Genomic DNA, 17,604 nt, shown 5'->3' on the forward strand with positions numbered 1-17,604 from the left:
TTCTTATATAAAACTTTGTGATAGAATCGGGTTTCTGATCAATAAATTTATATCAAAGGACTACTGTCCATATAATCTATATCAAAATTTTGTGTTTTAGGCAAACAGTTTGTGATTGTGTCACCCTTCACTGGTTAGTAAATTTTATTATTGAAACTACAGTTGACATGTAATCTGCATATACCTAAAAACTCTTCACAAGAAAAGACTGTCCTTTGGTTCCTATTTTGACATTGTCTTATCATTGTATATCTCTGATCCTAAACTTCACTGGTTATAAATGAACTAGCATAAACACATTGCTCTGAAAGAAAAGCATCTCCCAGCAGGCATCTGACTGGCAGAATGTAGCAATAACACATTTCTTATATGAAGAAGAGCTATATAGGCTCATGTAAGGAAACATGACCTTTCTCCTGGGTTAGATATATTTTCCTCAGCCCAATTTCTACCTAAAAAAGTAACTTTTTAATTGAAAAGCTTTTGGGGGGTGGGTCTATCTGAAGGTATCTCTGCTCAATAAATGTGGGAATTGAGTCTGACCTAGATTTTAATTAAACTGAACAGTACTGAAAAAGCCTAAGATGGTAGGAGTTATTTTCTTTTCTTTTCCCATTGTGGAATAAGACATCGGCAGGTGAGTTTGCTATCATAATACTAGAAATTAAAACCGCAGCCAGCCAGCTTACCAGCATTTGTCTTTTTTCAAGACTCCCTGCAATAGAAAACATGAAACCATGATGGCTGATGATGTCAGCTGATGTGTAGTCACTTAAATCTTTTCATGTAAGCCTCATTGCAGAGGCCTGAAGGAGCTGATTCACACCCAGGCCCTAAGGGATGATGAGGTTATCCTAGGAGATGCCTGAGACTCTCCCAGGGACTAAAGGAGTGACTGTTTTGGTTTACCAACAGCATCCATAAATGAATGCGGCAGAACTGATGTGATGTCTCTTGGTGGGGCATCAGCACAGATTGTCAGACCCACTGAGGCCTATGAATTGTGATGATTGTTGTGACACTGTGGCTGTCATCCTGGCATCACTGCACGATTCTGACAGTTTGCACCGGCCCTTGTCACAGTGTGGATAGTGCTATGTCATACCGACAACATCCAGGGCCCAAGTTTTTGTTGGGATTGTTCATGCTTTATTATATGAAAATGACACTTTGGTCCGCTTCCACTATTCTTAGTTCACATAACAGGAGATGTAGGACCACAGAACATAAGTTTTGTTCTCCAAATAAGTCTTCATTACCTCCATTATTTGTTTGCATAATGAATAAACACATTTTTACAGCTTTTTTGAGATTTTTCACATACCATAAAATTCACCTTAAATGTGTAGTTTAATGGGTTTTAATATTATTCACAGAGTTGTGCAACCATCCCCCCAATCTAATATTAAACATTTCCCATTCCCCCTAAAAACACCCAGTACTTGGTGGTTCAGTTGTTAAACGTCTGCCTTCAGCTCAGGTCATGATCCCAGGGTTCTGGGATTGAGCCCAACATCAGGCTCTCTGCTCAGCAGGGAGCCTGCTTCTCCCTCTCCCACTCCCCCTGCTTGTGTTCCCTCTCTTGCTGTTTCTCTGTCGTAAATAAAATCTTTAAAACAAACAAACAAAAAACACCCTGTACACATTAGCAAAGTCCCTCTGCATTTCTCCCAGCCTCTCACTCCTGCCCCAGCCCCAGGCTGTGGTTATTAATCTACTTCCTGTTTCTGTGGATTTTCTGCTTCTGAACATTTCGTATACATGGAATCCTACAGTACGTGATCTTTTGTGACTAGCTTCTCTCACTTAATGTTTTCAAGGTTCATCTACTTTGTAGCAGTGTGTTCATTCCTTTTTATTGCCAAATAATATTCCATTACATAGTTTATTTATCCACTCAGCGGTCAGCAGACGCTTGGATTTCTTCCACTTTTTTGGCTATTCTTAACAAGTCTGCTGGGAACAGTCCTTCCAAGTTTTGTGTGGATGTATGTACTCATTTCTTTGGGCAGATGCCTGGGAGCAGATATATGCAGGAGCGTATGCTAACTCCACATTAAACCATCTGAGGAACTGCCCGCTGTTACCCAAAGTACTGTTACCATTTTGCATTTCCACCAGCAGAATGTGAGGGCTCCAGCTTCTGCACATCCTTGAAAACCCTTGTCTTTGTCTGTCCTTTGGGTTTTCACCATCCTAGAGGGCTAACTAAATATATTTTATTATGAAGGAATTTATTTTTAGACTTTTTTCTATTTTTAAATGTTTGTGACATTTTATAGGCAAGAATTAATCCGAAAGAGATTCGAACTAGAAACAGAAACACACACACACTCCAAAGCCCCTCCTTGAATCAGATGTAGACATCTGTTTTTCACCCCCAGTGGTGCATACCCTGACTGGCTGTACCCCTGGGATGTTCAGGGGACTCGGGCTTGGAAGCGATCGTCATTTCCACTGCGTGTGCACCACGAGGCCCTCAAGGCTCTCCTTGCAGAGCCCCACCATTATCTCCCTGCGCACGGGCAGCTCATTCGTGTGTCTGAGGCTCTGTTATCGAAGGTCTTACCCTCTAGAGATCCAAGATCTGCAGTCATCGCACTCCCTGGCAAAGCTCTGTCCCCAGCTTTGCTTTCAAAAGGCGCAGGAAGTAGGTCCAGTCTTCTTCATGGGTTCCCACTTCCTTCCTGGAAGTGTTTCCTCTCAGGTCTTCACTCTGAACCATTTTTCACAGGGCATGATGTCTACTCCCCTTTCCTAGAAACTGGCAGCTTTCCTGGGTCTATAAAGTTCGCCGGTACCTTATTTTTAAACATATCTCCAAACTAAGTGTGTTGTGCTTCAGATGGTGAGAGCATGTTGACAGCGGATTTATCACCTTCCCTTTGGTGGCTGGAACATTTCTTTGGCTTAACATACGTTTTCCTTCTGTTGAGCTCACCAGAGCCACAAAGCCTCTTTAGCGGCACTCTTTCCTGTATGTTTTTGTTTAATTTTCACTTCTTAAGTGGGAGTTCAACCACATCGTACAAAACTTGAAATGTATAAAAAGAGTATTTGATACAGGACGTCCTTCCCATTCCTGTTCCCCAGGCACATAGCGCTCCTTTTCAGAGCAACTCAGTGTCATTAGTTCTTGCACATCTTCACAGAGATTTTTAAAACTGCTTTATTGAAGTATAATTTATATACCATAGAACAGGGGGAGGAGCCGAGGAAGAGAGAGGATCTTAGCAGCTCCACGCCCAGAGCAGAGCCTGACACAGGGATCAATCTCAGGACTCTGAGATCATGACCTAAGCTGCAGTCAAGAGTCAGATGTTCAACCGAGTGAGCCATCAGGTGCCCTTTAAGCCCATTTTTAAATTACGTATGTGGAATGTCTCAGTATGTATTTAGATCTTGAGTTTCTTCCACCAATATTTTGCATTTTTCAGTCTGCAAGCCTTGCACTTCTGTTGTTAACTTTATTCCTGAATATTCCATTCTTTTTGATGCTGTTTTGAATGGAATTGTTTCCTTAATTTTATTTTCAGACTGTTTATTGCTAGAATATAGGAATACGGTTGATTTGGAGGGAGGCACCTGGGTAGCTCAGTCAGTTAAGCATCTGACTGATGCTTTCAGCTCAGGTCATGATCTCAGGGTCCTGGGTCAGGTTCCATGCTCAGCGGGGAGTCTGCTTTCAGCTCAGGTCATGATCTTAGGGTCTTGGGTCAGGCTCCATGCTCAGCGGGGAGTCTGCTTTTCCCTCTACCCCTACCCCATGCTTGTGCACACACACTCTCTCCCCTTCCTCTTCAAATAAGTAAAATTTAAAATATATATATTTTTATATATATCTAGAAGACTAAAAAAACCCCAAATATATACATCTATTCTGTGTTCTTGGGTACCGACAACTAGTGAAGGGAGGATCTGAGACCGACTTAAGTCTTGGGACTCCAGACACAGAGCTTTTTCTACTGTGTCAAAGTTATCACCATTCCTCCCCCACCCCCACCCCCGCCTAACATGTAGGGCTTTACAATTACCCCTTGTTTGATTTAGCATCATTCCTGTTTATTATTTTGGATCTTGACAGTCATTTAGGCCCTCCCAGATATGGATCATACGAGAAATCACCTGCTTCCCATATCTCCAAGTCACATATATAAAATGTTGAAAAGGAATAGCCAGAGCAAACCAAGTAACTGGACACTTAGTGTTTAGTGCTTAGTAAATACTTGCTGTTGGATCCAAGAAATACACTCATAAAAGGCCTCTCTGTGTTTGGTAAGAGTGGTTCAACCAGTTCAGTTCTACCAACTTATTTTATCATTTAACCCACATAACTCCCATCTTGCCCTCAAAGATGTCATGAGAAGTTTTGTCATTTTATTGAAATCTAATTGTACTCAACTACACATTCTTTTAGCTGACCTGTTAGTGACCATATCTACTAGAAGAAACCAGGATAACCTGGCAGGGCTTATTCTGCCTGCCTTCCTGAGCACTAGCTGAAATGTGCTCATCTTTTCTTTGACCAAATGCTTGCAGATTATTACATTGGTGATCCATTCTAGAATTTTACATGTCGTCATTGTTAAATCCAGTTTGCAATGCCTATCTTTTTGAAAGTTAAAACATTTGTCTCCAGATATCAAGTTTCTAAAAGAAACTATTTCAGTTTCCTGAGGGCCCTGGAATATAGTTTATCTAGTTCAGGCAGTGGACATTCTTAGTTTCCTTTCCTAACTTGGCCTTCAGTTCACCTTTACCAAACTTGCTTAAGTAGACAAGTACCTGGCATTTATAAAAAATATAAATGCCCATACCCCTCACCTAGAGATGCCACCTCATTGTCCTGGGTTAGGACCCCTTATCCCCCAGAAGATTGTTGTAATGAACAAGTTTAAGAAATACTGTTTCATACTACATTTTGATCATCTTTTTGTCTTTCACTTAACATTCCACCATCAACTTCAATCCATGAAGTTGTCCTTCTTTGCTCTTAGTTGCTCTGGACATAATTATAAAGCCCTTTTGGGTTCTTTAATAATTTTTGTAGTACTCTAGTCCCTTGGGGCTTCTCATGGGGCCTTTCACCTCTTTGCATTTACCTGTGTGTAAGTTTCTGAGTCTGATCTTACTAGAGAGCACCCTCTGCACCTCCCCCCACCACCTTTAGTCATTCCTAGCCCTCTTTATCTCTCATCAGAATTTCATTCTGAAGACCCACCACCCTAATCTTTGGCTAGCATCTTCCTCAGTTTTTTCAAGTCCCATGAACATACTCAGTCTTGATGTCTTCCCTTCTTTTTCTTTATCTTATTTTTTTTTTTGAGTTTTCAGAGTCATTGTTTATTATCTGTTTATTCATTTATTATGTTCAGTTAGCCAACATGTCTTCCCTTCTTAAAACAGCTCAAGCCCTGGGACGCCTGGTTGGCTCAGTGGGTTAAGTCACTGCCTTTGGCTCAGGTCATGATCCTAGAGTCCTGGGATCGAGTCCCGCATGGGCTCCTTGCTCGGCAGGGAGCCTGCTTCTCTCTCTGCCTCTGCCAGCCTCTCTGCCTGCTTGTGTGCTCTCTCTCTCTCTCTCTCTTTCTCTTTCTCTCTGTCCCTCTCCCTGACAAATAAATAAATGAAATAATAAAAAAAAAAAATCTCAAGCCCTTATCCAATAGCAGCAGCTTTCCTCTCCCATTTATAAACAGTGCTGGAAAGTATTCCCATTGTCACAAGCTTCCTGGCCACTTGATCTCAATAAATGGAATCCAGTGAAAAAGTGCTCTTGGTAACTTGTATGTTTTCTTATCCTTTGGGTGACTGTACGATTGTCTGCAGGTAGTAACAGGGTCTCCTTTGTTTTTCCAGGTGCCAGACCATGTGATTTCTTCTGATTCTGTTTCATCTTCTACCAGTAGTTTCTGGAGCTCAAGCTCTACCCTTGGCAACAAGCAAAATGTGCAAATGTTAAACAAGAGCATACAAGCAGGTAAATTACCTGAGTTTAAACATTTCCGTTAAAATACCAGTAGATCTTTTAACATATGTTAAGATACTCAGCCTCAAAACAAAATGAAGATTAAAACTATACTCAAATACCATTTTTTGTCTATCAGACTGGCAGAAATCTAGGTCTGGTAGTAAGTTTGTGGGCACAAGTGTAAAGAAGTAGGTACTCATACGTTCTGGTTAGGAATACAATCCTACAGACAATTTGGCAGTTTCAATCAAAATTACTTTGACCTGGTACTTTTACTTTTGGAATTTAGCCTATAGGAATGTTTTGCCTATGTGCAAAATGACAAGTGTACAGAATTAATCATTGAAGTAGAGGTTTTTTGGGTTTTGTTTTTTTTTTTTTTTTTCAGATTTTATTTATTTGACAGAGATCACAAGCAGGCAGAGAGGCAGGCAGAAAGAGAGGAGGAAGCAGGCTCCCTGCTGAGCAGAGAGCCTGATGCAGGGCTCAATCCCAGGACCCTGGGATCATGACCTGAGCCAAAGGCAGAGGCTTAACCCACTGAGCCACCCAGGTGCCCCTGAAGTAGTGTTTATTATAGCCGAAAATTTAAATCGACTTAGATATCCATCAATAGCCAGCTGCTTAAATAGATTATCATATGTCCATATCATGAAGCATAGTGTGAGGACACTTTCTCTCTACTAAGATGACAAGATCTCCAACATTGATAATTAAAAAGGAAAAGCAAAGTACTTTAAAAAGAAAGGAAGATAGTTGCTTGAATGTTTGCAAAAAATTCTCTGGAACCATGGGGTTACAAACTGAATGAATGGAAAACAGGAATGTGAAGGAGGCTTTTCACTTTTTTTCTATATCTTCTGATTTTATACAACAAAAATAAACGTTGCCCTTGATTTTTTTTTTTACCCCCTCAAGTCTTGACTTAATATCTGTCAGCCTCTTCCTTACCTGGGTGACTGCCAGTAGGGCTATAAGCATTAGCTATCTTCCTCACTTGGGATCAGAACTGAAATCCTGGGCCCCTTGGTGACTCAGTCGATTAAATGTCTGCCTTCAGCTCAGTCATGATCCTAGGGTCCTGGGATTGAGTCCCACATTGGGTTCCCTGCTCAGTGGGTAGCCTGCTTTTCCCTCTCTCACTCCCCCTACTTATGTGCACACACTCTTTCTCTCTTTCTCTCTCTCTCTGTCTTTGTCAAATAAATAAATTAAAATAAATCTTTTTTAAAAAATCTTTAAAAAAAAAGAACTGAAACCTTTATCCATTGAATCCACGTTAGTTGTTTTTTTCCCTCTAATATCTAAATTGACTTAGAAGTAAAAACCTTCTTTCTTTCTTCCTTGCCTTCTTCCCTTTCTTTTTCTCCCTCCCCTCCTCTCTCTCTCACACTCACACCACCCAGAGGAGGCCTGCATTTTTGAAGGCTTACAGTTTTCGTTTACTGAATTGAATACACATGTCAACTGAGACTCAAGGCTACTCCCAGAATATCTGTGGATCTTTTTCCTCAGGTAACTTGGAGATTGTGAATGGTGTCAAAAAACACACTCGAGATGTGGGGATGACTTTCCCAACTCCAAGTTCTAGCGAGGCTAAAATAGAAGAGGACAGTGATGTGACTTCTTGGTCAGAAGAAAAAATAGCAGAGAAAAGACTTCTTGCCAACTATCTTGGGGACAAAAAGTTAAGGAAGAACAAGCACAGCTTCTGTGAAGGTCAGTTTCTAATTCCAGTTTTGTAGCCAAAGAGCTAATGAATTTCCAGTCTCTCACAATGCTAAGATTCTTTATTTCTAAATGACTCTGTTGACCCCATCTCCCCAAACAATACCTTGGCACATCTTCTAGTACTAAAATTACAGTCATGCTAGTAGTTTAGCCAACTCCAGGGCAGCCTGGTGGCCTCTGACAGCTGAGCCCCCGAGAGCCTATATTACACATATATCTTTGATGAGCACAGTGGGAGATCTCTTTTCTTTTTTAAAAATATTTCCCGTAGGAGTTTCATGGTTTGTTCCCATGGAAAATGTGAAGTCCACTCCTAAGGAAAACCTGCCCAAGCATCATGGCCCTGGTATCTGCTGGTTTGCACCAATAACCAACACCAAACCGTGGAGGGAACCGCTGCGGGAACAGAACTGGCAGGGACAGCACATGGACAGCCACGGGGCACTAGCAGGCCCAGGCAGAGAGCCACCGAGGCCGTTTGTGAGAGCAACGCTACAGGTGCAGTGACACTGAGTTAATTTTAGCAGTAGGTTTAAAGGGGTCAAAGGGGGACATACAAAGTAGCTAAGACTGTGACTTGGCCTTCTGAAGATCAGTCATGTAACCCTCATTTCTAACCACCCGCTCCCGCAGTTCAGCTGTTCCTACTCTCATCGTTAATCAGAGGCTGCCTTACTGTTAACCGTTGCAGACTGGGCATTGCCCCCTGCACCTGGGGACAAGGCAAGGGAAGGGAGGGTGTTGTAATGCTGCTCACAGGGTTCGTGGGTTCCTGCACGTGGCGTGCTCCGGAGGCCTGATACTATTGTCAGCCTTACATGTGTTCCTCCGTTTACAGAACTCCTGTGCCTGCTTAGCACGGGATTGAAAAGGCACGAAGTCCTTTCTTTACATGTACCTTGGGAGCTGAAAGAAATGTCATTTAATAATGTATTTGTTGGAAGAGAAATTTAAAATAGCACAGTAGGCTGAGCGACATCTAGAAGAGTTACAGTTGCCAAGGTCGTAGTTCTCGGCGCTCTTTGACCCCTCCGATGGCCTGCCACCACCACCCCCCAGTACCACCCGCCCCCCAGGAGTTGTTAGATTATTCTTCAGCTCTAGATAGTTTCTGCACTGTAGAAACAGGCTCTTCAAACCACTGTGGGGCCGGCTTTTTTGCAAGCCCTTAGAGAACAGACTGCATCATTCATGTGAGGTCAGGGATCCTTTTCTCCCCCTCAGGAATCCCTTCAGTTTCACAGACCTGACTTCATCTCCCGCTCTGGGGAGCGGATAAAGCGTCTGAAGCTGATAGTCCAGGAGAGGAAGCTGCAGAACATGTTACAGAGCGAGCGGGAGGCCCTGTTCAACACTGTGAGAGAACGGCAGGGCCGGGACCCTGTGCGCCCGCTTCTGAAAAGAGGTACCCTCTGCCTCTTCACTTTCCTATCATGGCTGCTTCCCCCCACCACCACCCCCCGCCCCGGGGAGCATGTCTCAGTGCCAGCCCAGTTAACAGGACAGAAAGGGACTCTTAGCTTGCTGAGTCTCCACTCTCCCTGGGCAGCAAAACCTGCCCCATGTGGCTCTCAGCCACATGGTTTACAAATGGGAAAACAGACAATGAGAGCTTACGTCCTCTGTCCAGAACTTAAGTCTGATAAGCTGGGACCTGAACCCTGATGGGCTCACTTTAGACTCTGCACTCCTAACGATTCTGCTAGGTGTAAGATCTCCAGAAAATAATATATGAGCACTGTGAAAACTACAAGTGCTACCTAATCCTTTCATCATAGCCTTACCTATAAACTGGCCAGTGTTTCTGTTCACACTCCCTAGTCTGTGCCACAGCATGTTGTGTCTTCAGGAGCCTGCTGTCATAGCCCCCATAGTCTAACCTTGGCCTTAGCCTTGGCCACTGCTCACCACCCAGTACTGTCAGCTCAAGGTAGGGGCATCAGGTCCCAGCAGCTCCCTCTCACAGCTTTTGAGCAACACACCCTTCCCTATTAAGACGCTATCTCCTGAAAACCCCTTCTTCTCATGCTTAGGCTTCCTGGATGCCCGAAAGAACAGGCCTATTGGGAAGAAGGAAATGATTCAGAGGTCTAAACGGTAAGGCTAAAAGAATAAGAGTAATTACGAAAGTATAAGTAAGGCCACCAACTGATTAGGAGCTCTGGTTTGTCCCTGGAATAAAGACATATGCTCAAGTTAAAATGTTATGAGAAAATCAGTTGTGAAAGAAGTTTCTCACTTATAGCACTAAAAAAGGAAAGAAAAATAGCAGATTTGTGGAATGAATGAGTCAGATAAGAAAGATACAAAGAATTCCCTCTAATTTGCATGCCTTAGGCTTGTCTTTGTTAGAAACCCAAATATAAATAAAGATACCTAAAAATAAATAAATAAATAAACCTAAAATATAAGATATGACTATTTTGAAATAAATTGTTTATTTGGGGCACTATCCTTTTATCTGCACAATCACCTTTCTAGGAATTTATGCAGTACAGTGAGAAATAATGAAATACTAAGACATATTAAATTAAGCTTTACAAAAAGTCAAATTTGGGGCATCTGGGTGGCTCATTTGGTTGAGCGTCTGCCTTTGGCTTGGGTCATGATCTCAGGGTCCTGGGATCGAGCCCCGGTCCGGCTCCCTTGTTTCTCAAATTCCTCATATCAGTGAGATGATACGTTAATTGCCTTTCTATGATTGACTTATTTCACTTAGTATAATATCCTCTAGTTCCATCCATGTCATTGCAAATTGCAAGATTTCTTTTTTTTTTTTTTAATGGTTTTGAGCAGGATTTCTTTTCTCTTTCTTTTTGCCTTTTTTTTCTTAATTCCTTTTCATCCTAAAAGAAATTGCACTACACCCAGTGCTCCATGCAATACGTGCCCTCCTTAATACCCACTACCTGGCTCCCCCAACCTCCTACCCCCTGCCCCTTCAGAACCCTCAGATTGTTTTTCAGAGTCCATAGTCTCTCATGGTTCACCTCGCCTTCCAATTTTCCTCAACTCCCTTCTCCTCTCCATCTCCCTATGTCCTCCATGCTATTTGTTATGCTCCACAAATAAGTGAAACCATATGATAATTGACTCTCTCTGCTTGACTTACTTCACTCAGCATAATCTCTTCCAGTCCCGTCCATGTTGCTACAAAAGTTGGGTATTCATCCTTTCTGATGGAGGCATAATACTTCATAGCGTATATGGACCACATCTTCCTTATCCATTCTTCCGTTGAAGGGCATCTTGGTTCTTTCCACAGTTTGGCGACCATGGCCATTGCTGCTATGAACATTGGGGTACAGATGGTCCTTCTTTTCACTGCATCTGTATCTTTGGGGTAAATACCCAGTATTGCAATTGCAGGGTCATAGGGAAGCTCTATTTTTAATTTCTTAAGGAATCTCCACACTGTTCTCCAAAGTGGCTGCACCAACTTGCATTCCCACCAACAGTGTAAGAGGGTTCTCCTTTCTCCACATCCTCTCCAACACACGTTTCCTGTCTTGCTAATTTTGGCCATTCTAACTGGTGTGTGGTATCTCAATGTGGTACTAATTTGAATCTCCCTGATGGCTAGTGATGATGAACATTTTTTCATGTGTCTGATAACCATTTGTATGCCTTCATTGGAGAAGTATCTGTTCATATCTTCTGCCCATTCTTTGATATGATTATCTGTTTTGTGTGTGTTGAGTTTGAGGAGTTCTTTATAGATCCTGGATATCAACCATTTGTCTATACTGTCATTTGCAAATATCTTCTCCCATTCCGTGGGTTGCCTCTTTGTTTTGTTGACTGTTTCCTTTGCTGTGCAGAAGCATTTGATCTTGATCAAAAGTCCCAAAAGTTCATTTTCGGTTTTGTTTCCTTTGCCTTTGGAGATATATCTTGAAAGAAGTTGCTGTGGCTGATATCGAAGAGGTTACTGTCTATGTTCTCCTCTAGGATTCTGATGGATTCCTGAACAGGATTTCTTAATGTTTTTATTCATCTGTCTGCCCTCCCAGATCATGAGGAACCCAGCCATCGTTCTTTGTGTCCAAATGTCTGACAAGAAGCAGGCCCAGACAGAGGCCTGGGGCCTGTGTTTGAGATCTGAATGCCCTGGGAGCAGCAGACCTTAGGGACATGGGGGAAAAGAAATCATGTTGCTGTGTGGTTGGGTAACCTCAGTGCTTTTTGTTTTCCTACTGGCACCATTCCTAAGGATTTATGAGCAGCTTCCGGAAGTTCAGAGAAAGAGAGATGAGGAGAAGAGGAGATTGGAATACAGGTCATACCGCTTGCGAGCTCAGCTCTTCAAGAAGGTCAGTCAGTCCTTGGGCAGGATCCATCAGGTTTATTAGGGGAAAGAGAAGTTGAGAGAAACACATCTGACCTATTTGAATTAACTATATCTGGGGAGTAAACTTAAACTTGTAATGCATTGTACCACACCTGGGATTTGGAAGATAATGGCACCCATGACTAGATTTCAAATCTACAAATCTGAAAGGCGAATCTAGAAAAGGCACCCTCCAGGCATACATTTGGAACAAAACCGAATTCTGTACTTAAGAGTCATGGTGGAAATGTCCAAATCTATCAGAATTCTTGGCTTTTCATTCTAGAGTCCCAAATAGTAGTTCTGTGCCCCTTATTGGTAAGTCAGATACTTATAGAGCTTACAAAATAAACTGGAAAACGTCCGAGTGTAGCATAAGAGTTGGCAGCCTGGGGACTCAGAGCCTCGAAATTGCCACCATTTCCAGCCCGTGGCCCAGGGGAAATCAGTGGTGCCACAAGTCCCAGACCCTCCTAAGGCCAGGGAACTTGCTACCAGTATATTCCTTGAGAAGCCAGGCAGGCATCCATGCCTGAAGGTTCATATCCTTCACTGTTCTCATTTCCTTCCCAACCCCTTCACTTCACCACCAGAGGACTCTGAAAGTCAGAATCCAAAAGACGTGTTTATACCAGACCGATGTGGGATTGGAGAACTGCTTCTGGAGCACACCCGGAGCTGGGCTGGGCCGGGCCCTTCGAAGAGGGGGCCCCCAGGCACCACATGGCCTGTCCAGTGGGTCAGCATCACAGGCCAGGCCTCTCGTTGTGCTCGTATGTTTGAACTGTTGGATGGATGGATCATAAATGATCTGTATCTGTACAGAAGTAATAGATACTAACTATATAGATCATCTTTCTTAAACACTTCAGGAAGAATTTTTTTGCATAATTACCATAGTTTCTGTAACTGGGGAAGATAAACAAGATTTGGGTAGAACCCCACTGGTCTCTTCAGCAACATGTCTGGGGTGAGGAGTGGCTGTCTCCCTCTGACGGCAAGAGTATCTGACTTTTTTCTTGTCTTTCTTTTCTTCCACAGAAAGTGACCAATCAGCTCTTGGGGAGAAAAGTTCCCTGGAACTGATAGGAGATTATTTTCCTCACAGTCTTGGAATTATATTTTATCAACATGAAGAAGCACAATCCTTACTTTTATGAGTCTGGTTTAATAAAACTTAACTCTTTGTCTATGTTTAATTTAGAAGTAGTAACCTAAAGAGTCTGAGGAGAATGGTGATTAGGATTATTAATGGTTTGGGAGCAATATTTTCTCCACAGTGGCCTTGCCCACAGGAATGTTTGTCACAGTGATACCATTTCTGAATTCTAGCCACAAGTAAGTCCCTTTTTGTATGTGTTTTTATACTTTTAGAAAATAAATAACTTCTGATTGAATCATAGCAAAGTAAGCAGCAGAGGGTCATTTCTTTACCATCTGGAGATGTGCAGGGAGCTATGTGATGTCTCTCCTAAAGTGTATGGGGAGCCTCAGTCTAAAAGCATCCGTCAAGGGAAGTGGGCTGTGGGAATGAAATGTGGCCTTTCTTCACAGACATGGCAGAACTTGACGATAGCTCTGCCATGGGCTTTCTGGGAATGGGGTCTGGTTAGAGTAGCTATTGGGCAGGCCCAGACGCTCCCAGCGGACCGGGCACCTTGGGTCGAGAGCCTCCTTTTAGCCTCATTCCAACTTCCCATTGGCCTCTAGCCTTTGGTGGATTTTCCTCCAGCCACCCTCTCTTCAGGATTGAAGCCTCAGAGCCTTTGTCATCACACATGGAACCAACATTGATAACCGGGATAACCACTTCTGAAAAGCATGCGTTAATAAATGTAATCATGTACATAAAGCATTTAATGAATCCTGTAGTCTAGAATGACAGCTAAAGCCCAGAGTTGAGGGGGGAAGGTGCTAATCGGCCTCATTCAAAATTCAGGGAATTCCTCCCCAAAGGCTTCCGCAGAGGCCAAGTTAAACAGCAGTTCTGCCACCGAGCAGCTCCGAGGGCGCCACCAAGGCTCTTTTCCTTACCCAGGAGGACGCTATGAAGAAGACTCAGACAAAACATTTGGCATGTGAAGTTTACTCCCTAGTTTTTCCCTTTTATGCTAGACAAGATAATTACACACTCTGGGCCAGTTCACCTATAAAAGGGTTAATAACCCCTTAAACCGTATCCTCCCTTCAGCCCTCAGATGCTGTGACTGTCTACTGTCTTGTCAGAGTTATTATCCAGAATGCAAACAGAAAGTGATAGTTGTCTGGAAACCTGGGTCTGCGCGGAAACCAGGGCAGGATGGAGCCTGCTTAGGAATGATGAGTGTGATTCTCTTCAGGCCCTGAGCTGTGTCATCCAGGCACCTTCCCAGAGCATTTAGGTTCAGGGTTTGGGAAGCCACAGGTGGCAGCTGGCCACCAGCTCCCTGCCCCCAGCCCCAGAACACGTCTGCTTGGGAATGTTACTACTGATGCCCTGGGGAGAAGCTGTTAGCCTCTCCAGTAGGTTCTACAGACTTGTTTTCACATGTTAATGGTAGTTCCCAGGCCATTGGGCCCTGCATGGGTAGGGAACAAAATCAAAGCTGTGCATTGGGGAGGTGTCCTGAGAATTCTCCCAACTGCAGTTTTCCTTGGGCATGTGCTGCCTGCAGATCCCAGGCTTTGGCCTCACAGGCAATCCTAGTACCTCTCCCGGAACCTGTTCTTCCCCCACAGTGCTCAGGATGGTTCCCCCCACGCTGACCACATCAGTCCAGGCTGAGCATCAGGCAGAAGCCACAGAGTCAGTACCTTGTGCTGCCACACCTGTGGCCAGGCTCTGCTCTCCTGCTTTCCATGAGCCCCAATACCAGGACCTTGCTCTGTAAGTGCTTTTGTCCCACGCCAGGCAAGATATTGGGCCTCTTGTTTTATTTTTTCTTGCATGGGTACAGGAAAAGCAGGCCCAGGCTGAACCATTACCCCTGGCCACAACCTGTCATGGGGATTCATTCTGGAATTGCTTCTTGCTAGCCTGAGAACCCACTTGCCCTCCTTTCTCCTGGAGGTTAGGCTTCAGCCTCCTCAACCACTTCTCTTCTCTGAGAGGGTAGCTTGTGTTGCTGCCCTTCTCCAGCAGAGGCATTCAGTGACCATCAGCAGGTGCAGTGTGGGGTGGGCGAGTATACGAAGAAGGCGGAGTGCCTTACCCATAAATCACAATGTATTTTGTGTCCCAAAGGATTGTTCCAGCCAGTCATTAGAGAGTTAGGCCAAGCTCAGCTGTTAACATGGTCTTCATCTTTACCTGTTGGAGAGCTTGGGTGCTTTTAACCTACAGTGTCAGTAGTGTCAATTTTATTTTTATTGACCGTGAACCCTCACACACAGCCCTTTCCCAGTTTCTCACGAAATACTTCTGAATTCTGGTTGGGAAGGTGGTGTGGAGTGGGTCCACTATCAACAGTTAAAGCCAACATTATTGGCCTCAAGGGGGCACTCTTGGCTCTTCTCCATAAGTCTTGCTCCTTGGCAACTCCCCATGATGAAGTGCCTGAGGTAAGAAAACTTTACTACCAACCCAAGGTTGAGTCATCTTCCAAATATGACTGGGCTACATGTTAAGGGTATTACAGGCCACAGGTACATAGGTGTGAGCTTTTCATTTTCTTGGTCCATAGCCCTAGCCCTGTCTGCTGCTCTTACATCTTTCAGAGAGCTGTAGTTGGCCAGAAAATACTCGATAACCCAAGCTAGCTCCTCCTTAGACATTGGGATAAATTACCCCTCTCTCCCTCACTGTGTGTGTAGTGTGTTTCTCACTCACTCTCCCTGACTTGTTTCCTTTGATGGTTTGATGCTGGCATGTTTATTCTGGGTAGTCTTACTACTGCTGTGCATGGGGTTTGAGGTCCCACATGTCTCCTAGGAGGACATTCATATATTCCTACGATCCCTGACCTGTTCTTATCACAGTGTTCACCCAGCCTCACCCACTGCTCTCCACACAAGACAGCTTAACAGTAGAATCTAAGTCCAGGGGTGCCTGGGTGGCTCAGTGGTTTAAGCCTCTGCCTTCAGCTCAGGTCATGATCCCAGGGTCCTGGGATCGAGCCCCACATTGGGCTCTCTGCTCAGCAGGGAGCCTGCTTCCTCCTCTCTCTCTGCCTGCCTCTCTGCCTACTTGTGATCTCTGTCTGTCAAATAAATAAATAAAATCTTAAAAAAAAAAAAAAAGAAAAAAGAAAGAAAGCCACGGGGCAGATGGGGGCTGGACTAAGAAATGCCTACTCTAGCTTCAGGTAATGAGACAAGGACCAGTTGAGAAAAGGTGGGAAAGTGTTCTTATAGTTCCCATTGTCCATACCTAATTTATAGGCTGAGAACTTTGGCCAGGGAGGAAACTGGTGAGCAGGAAGTACTGAGGAGACACATACTTGGTGCCATCTTTTGACAGGCAGGCCTAGCTCTGGACCCCAGAAAATAATGAAGAATAACGAACAATCTGCATAGGGTTGGTTTGTGTGTTTCCTGGATTATTCATTAAATAGGTAACTATGAGGCAATGGTCAGCACTGCCTGATCATTTGTGGGGGGTTTTTTGTTTCATTTGTTTAAGATGGTTTTGTTTTGTTTTTTTTTTTTAAATAATCTCTACACCCAGTGTGGGGCTCAAGCTGACAACCCCGAGATCAAAAGTTGCATGCTCTACTGACTGAGCCAGCCAGGTGCCCCTGCCTGATCCCTTTGTTTTGCCAGGGCTAACCCAATGTATAGCAAGTGTTTGAGTCAATAAGGGTTTATCAAATGGCACACAAAAGGGTCATCAGTCCAGATTGGAGCCCAGAGGCTCTGGGAAAGAATTCAGGGGTATTTAATCGATAAGTTACCGGAGGCACCTTAATGTTATGGGGATCTATTTAAACATGTGATAGAGTGTGGAGCTGAGTAAGTGACAACTATGTAGAAAACTAAACAACAACCCAAAAAAGATAATTCCAAGGAAAAGAAAACAAAAATCTACATAAAAGGATAAGTACTCATAATTTTACTGTGTAGCTTAGCTTAAACATAGAATGTTGCTGTCCCCCAACAAGTGGTCCAATCTCTGGGAAGCTGGAGAGTAGGAAGGGTGCACATGCATAGTGTAGACATGGCCTCAACTCCCAAAAAGTAGTCCGGAGACAAGCTTAAAACTGAGCATTAAGAAGAAGCCACACTGGTCCCTTAAAGATGCGGAAATGGCTCCTGGGCGGCTCCGTGGGTTAAAGCCTCTGCCTTCGGCTCTGGTCATGTTTCCAGGGTCCTGGGATCAAGTTCCGCATCGGGCTCTCTGCTCGGCAGGGAGCCTGCTACCTCCTTTCTCTCTCTGCCTGCCTCTCTGCCTGCTTGTGATATCTGTCAAATAAATAAATAAAATATTTTTTAAAACGATGTGGAAATGAGTGAGACCTGAATCTATAAAAATCCTAGAAGAGAGCACAGGTAATAATTTCTCTGGCATTGGTCATAGCAGCATTTTTCTAGATATGTCTCCTGAGGCGAAGAAAACAAGCAAAAGTGAACTGTTGGGACTACATCAGAATTAAAA

General features: G+C 43.7%; 1 protein-coding gene across 6 annotated transcripts in view; it reads left to right on the plus strand.

Annotated features, from left to right (window-relative positions):
* Nucleotides 1-13,231, plus strand: part of ALMS1 (ALMS1 centrosome and basal body associated protein) — a 214,362-nt gene extending 201,131 nt beyond the window's left edge. For 5 of the 6 annotated variants that reach the window (XM_044261388.1, XM_044261389.1, XM_044261394.1 and 2 more), the window contains 7 exons: nucleotides 5,860-5,980; nucleotides 7,487-7,690; nucleotides 7,974-8,200; nucleotides 8,927-9,107; nucleotides 9,736-9,799; nucleotides 11,916-12,015; nucleotides 12,626-13,065. In XM_044261388.1, coding sequence (XP_044117323.1) covers nucleotides 5,860-5,980; nucleotides 7,487-7,690; nucleotides 7,974-8,200; nucleotides 8,927-9,107; nucleotides 9,736-9,799; nucleotides 11,916-12,015; nucleotides 12,626-12,838 — 1,110 coding nt within the window. In that variant the 3' untranslated portion in view covers nucleotides 12,839-13,065. The other variant, XM_044261390.1, reaches the window with a different exon arrangement.
* Nucleotides 13,232-17,604: the final 4,373 nt, after the last annotated feature.

The sequence above is a fragment of the Neovison vison genome, chromosome 8, assembly GCF_020171115.1.
Source record: "Neovison vison isolate M4711 chromosome 8, ASM_NN_V1, whole genome shotgun sequence".
Taxonomy (NCBI): Eukaryota; Metazoa; Chordata; class Mammalia; order Carnivora; family Mustelidae; genus Neogale; species Neogale vison.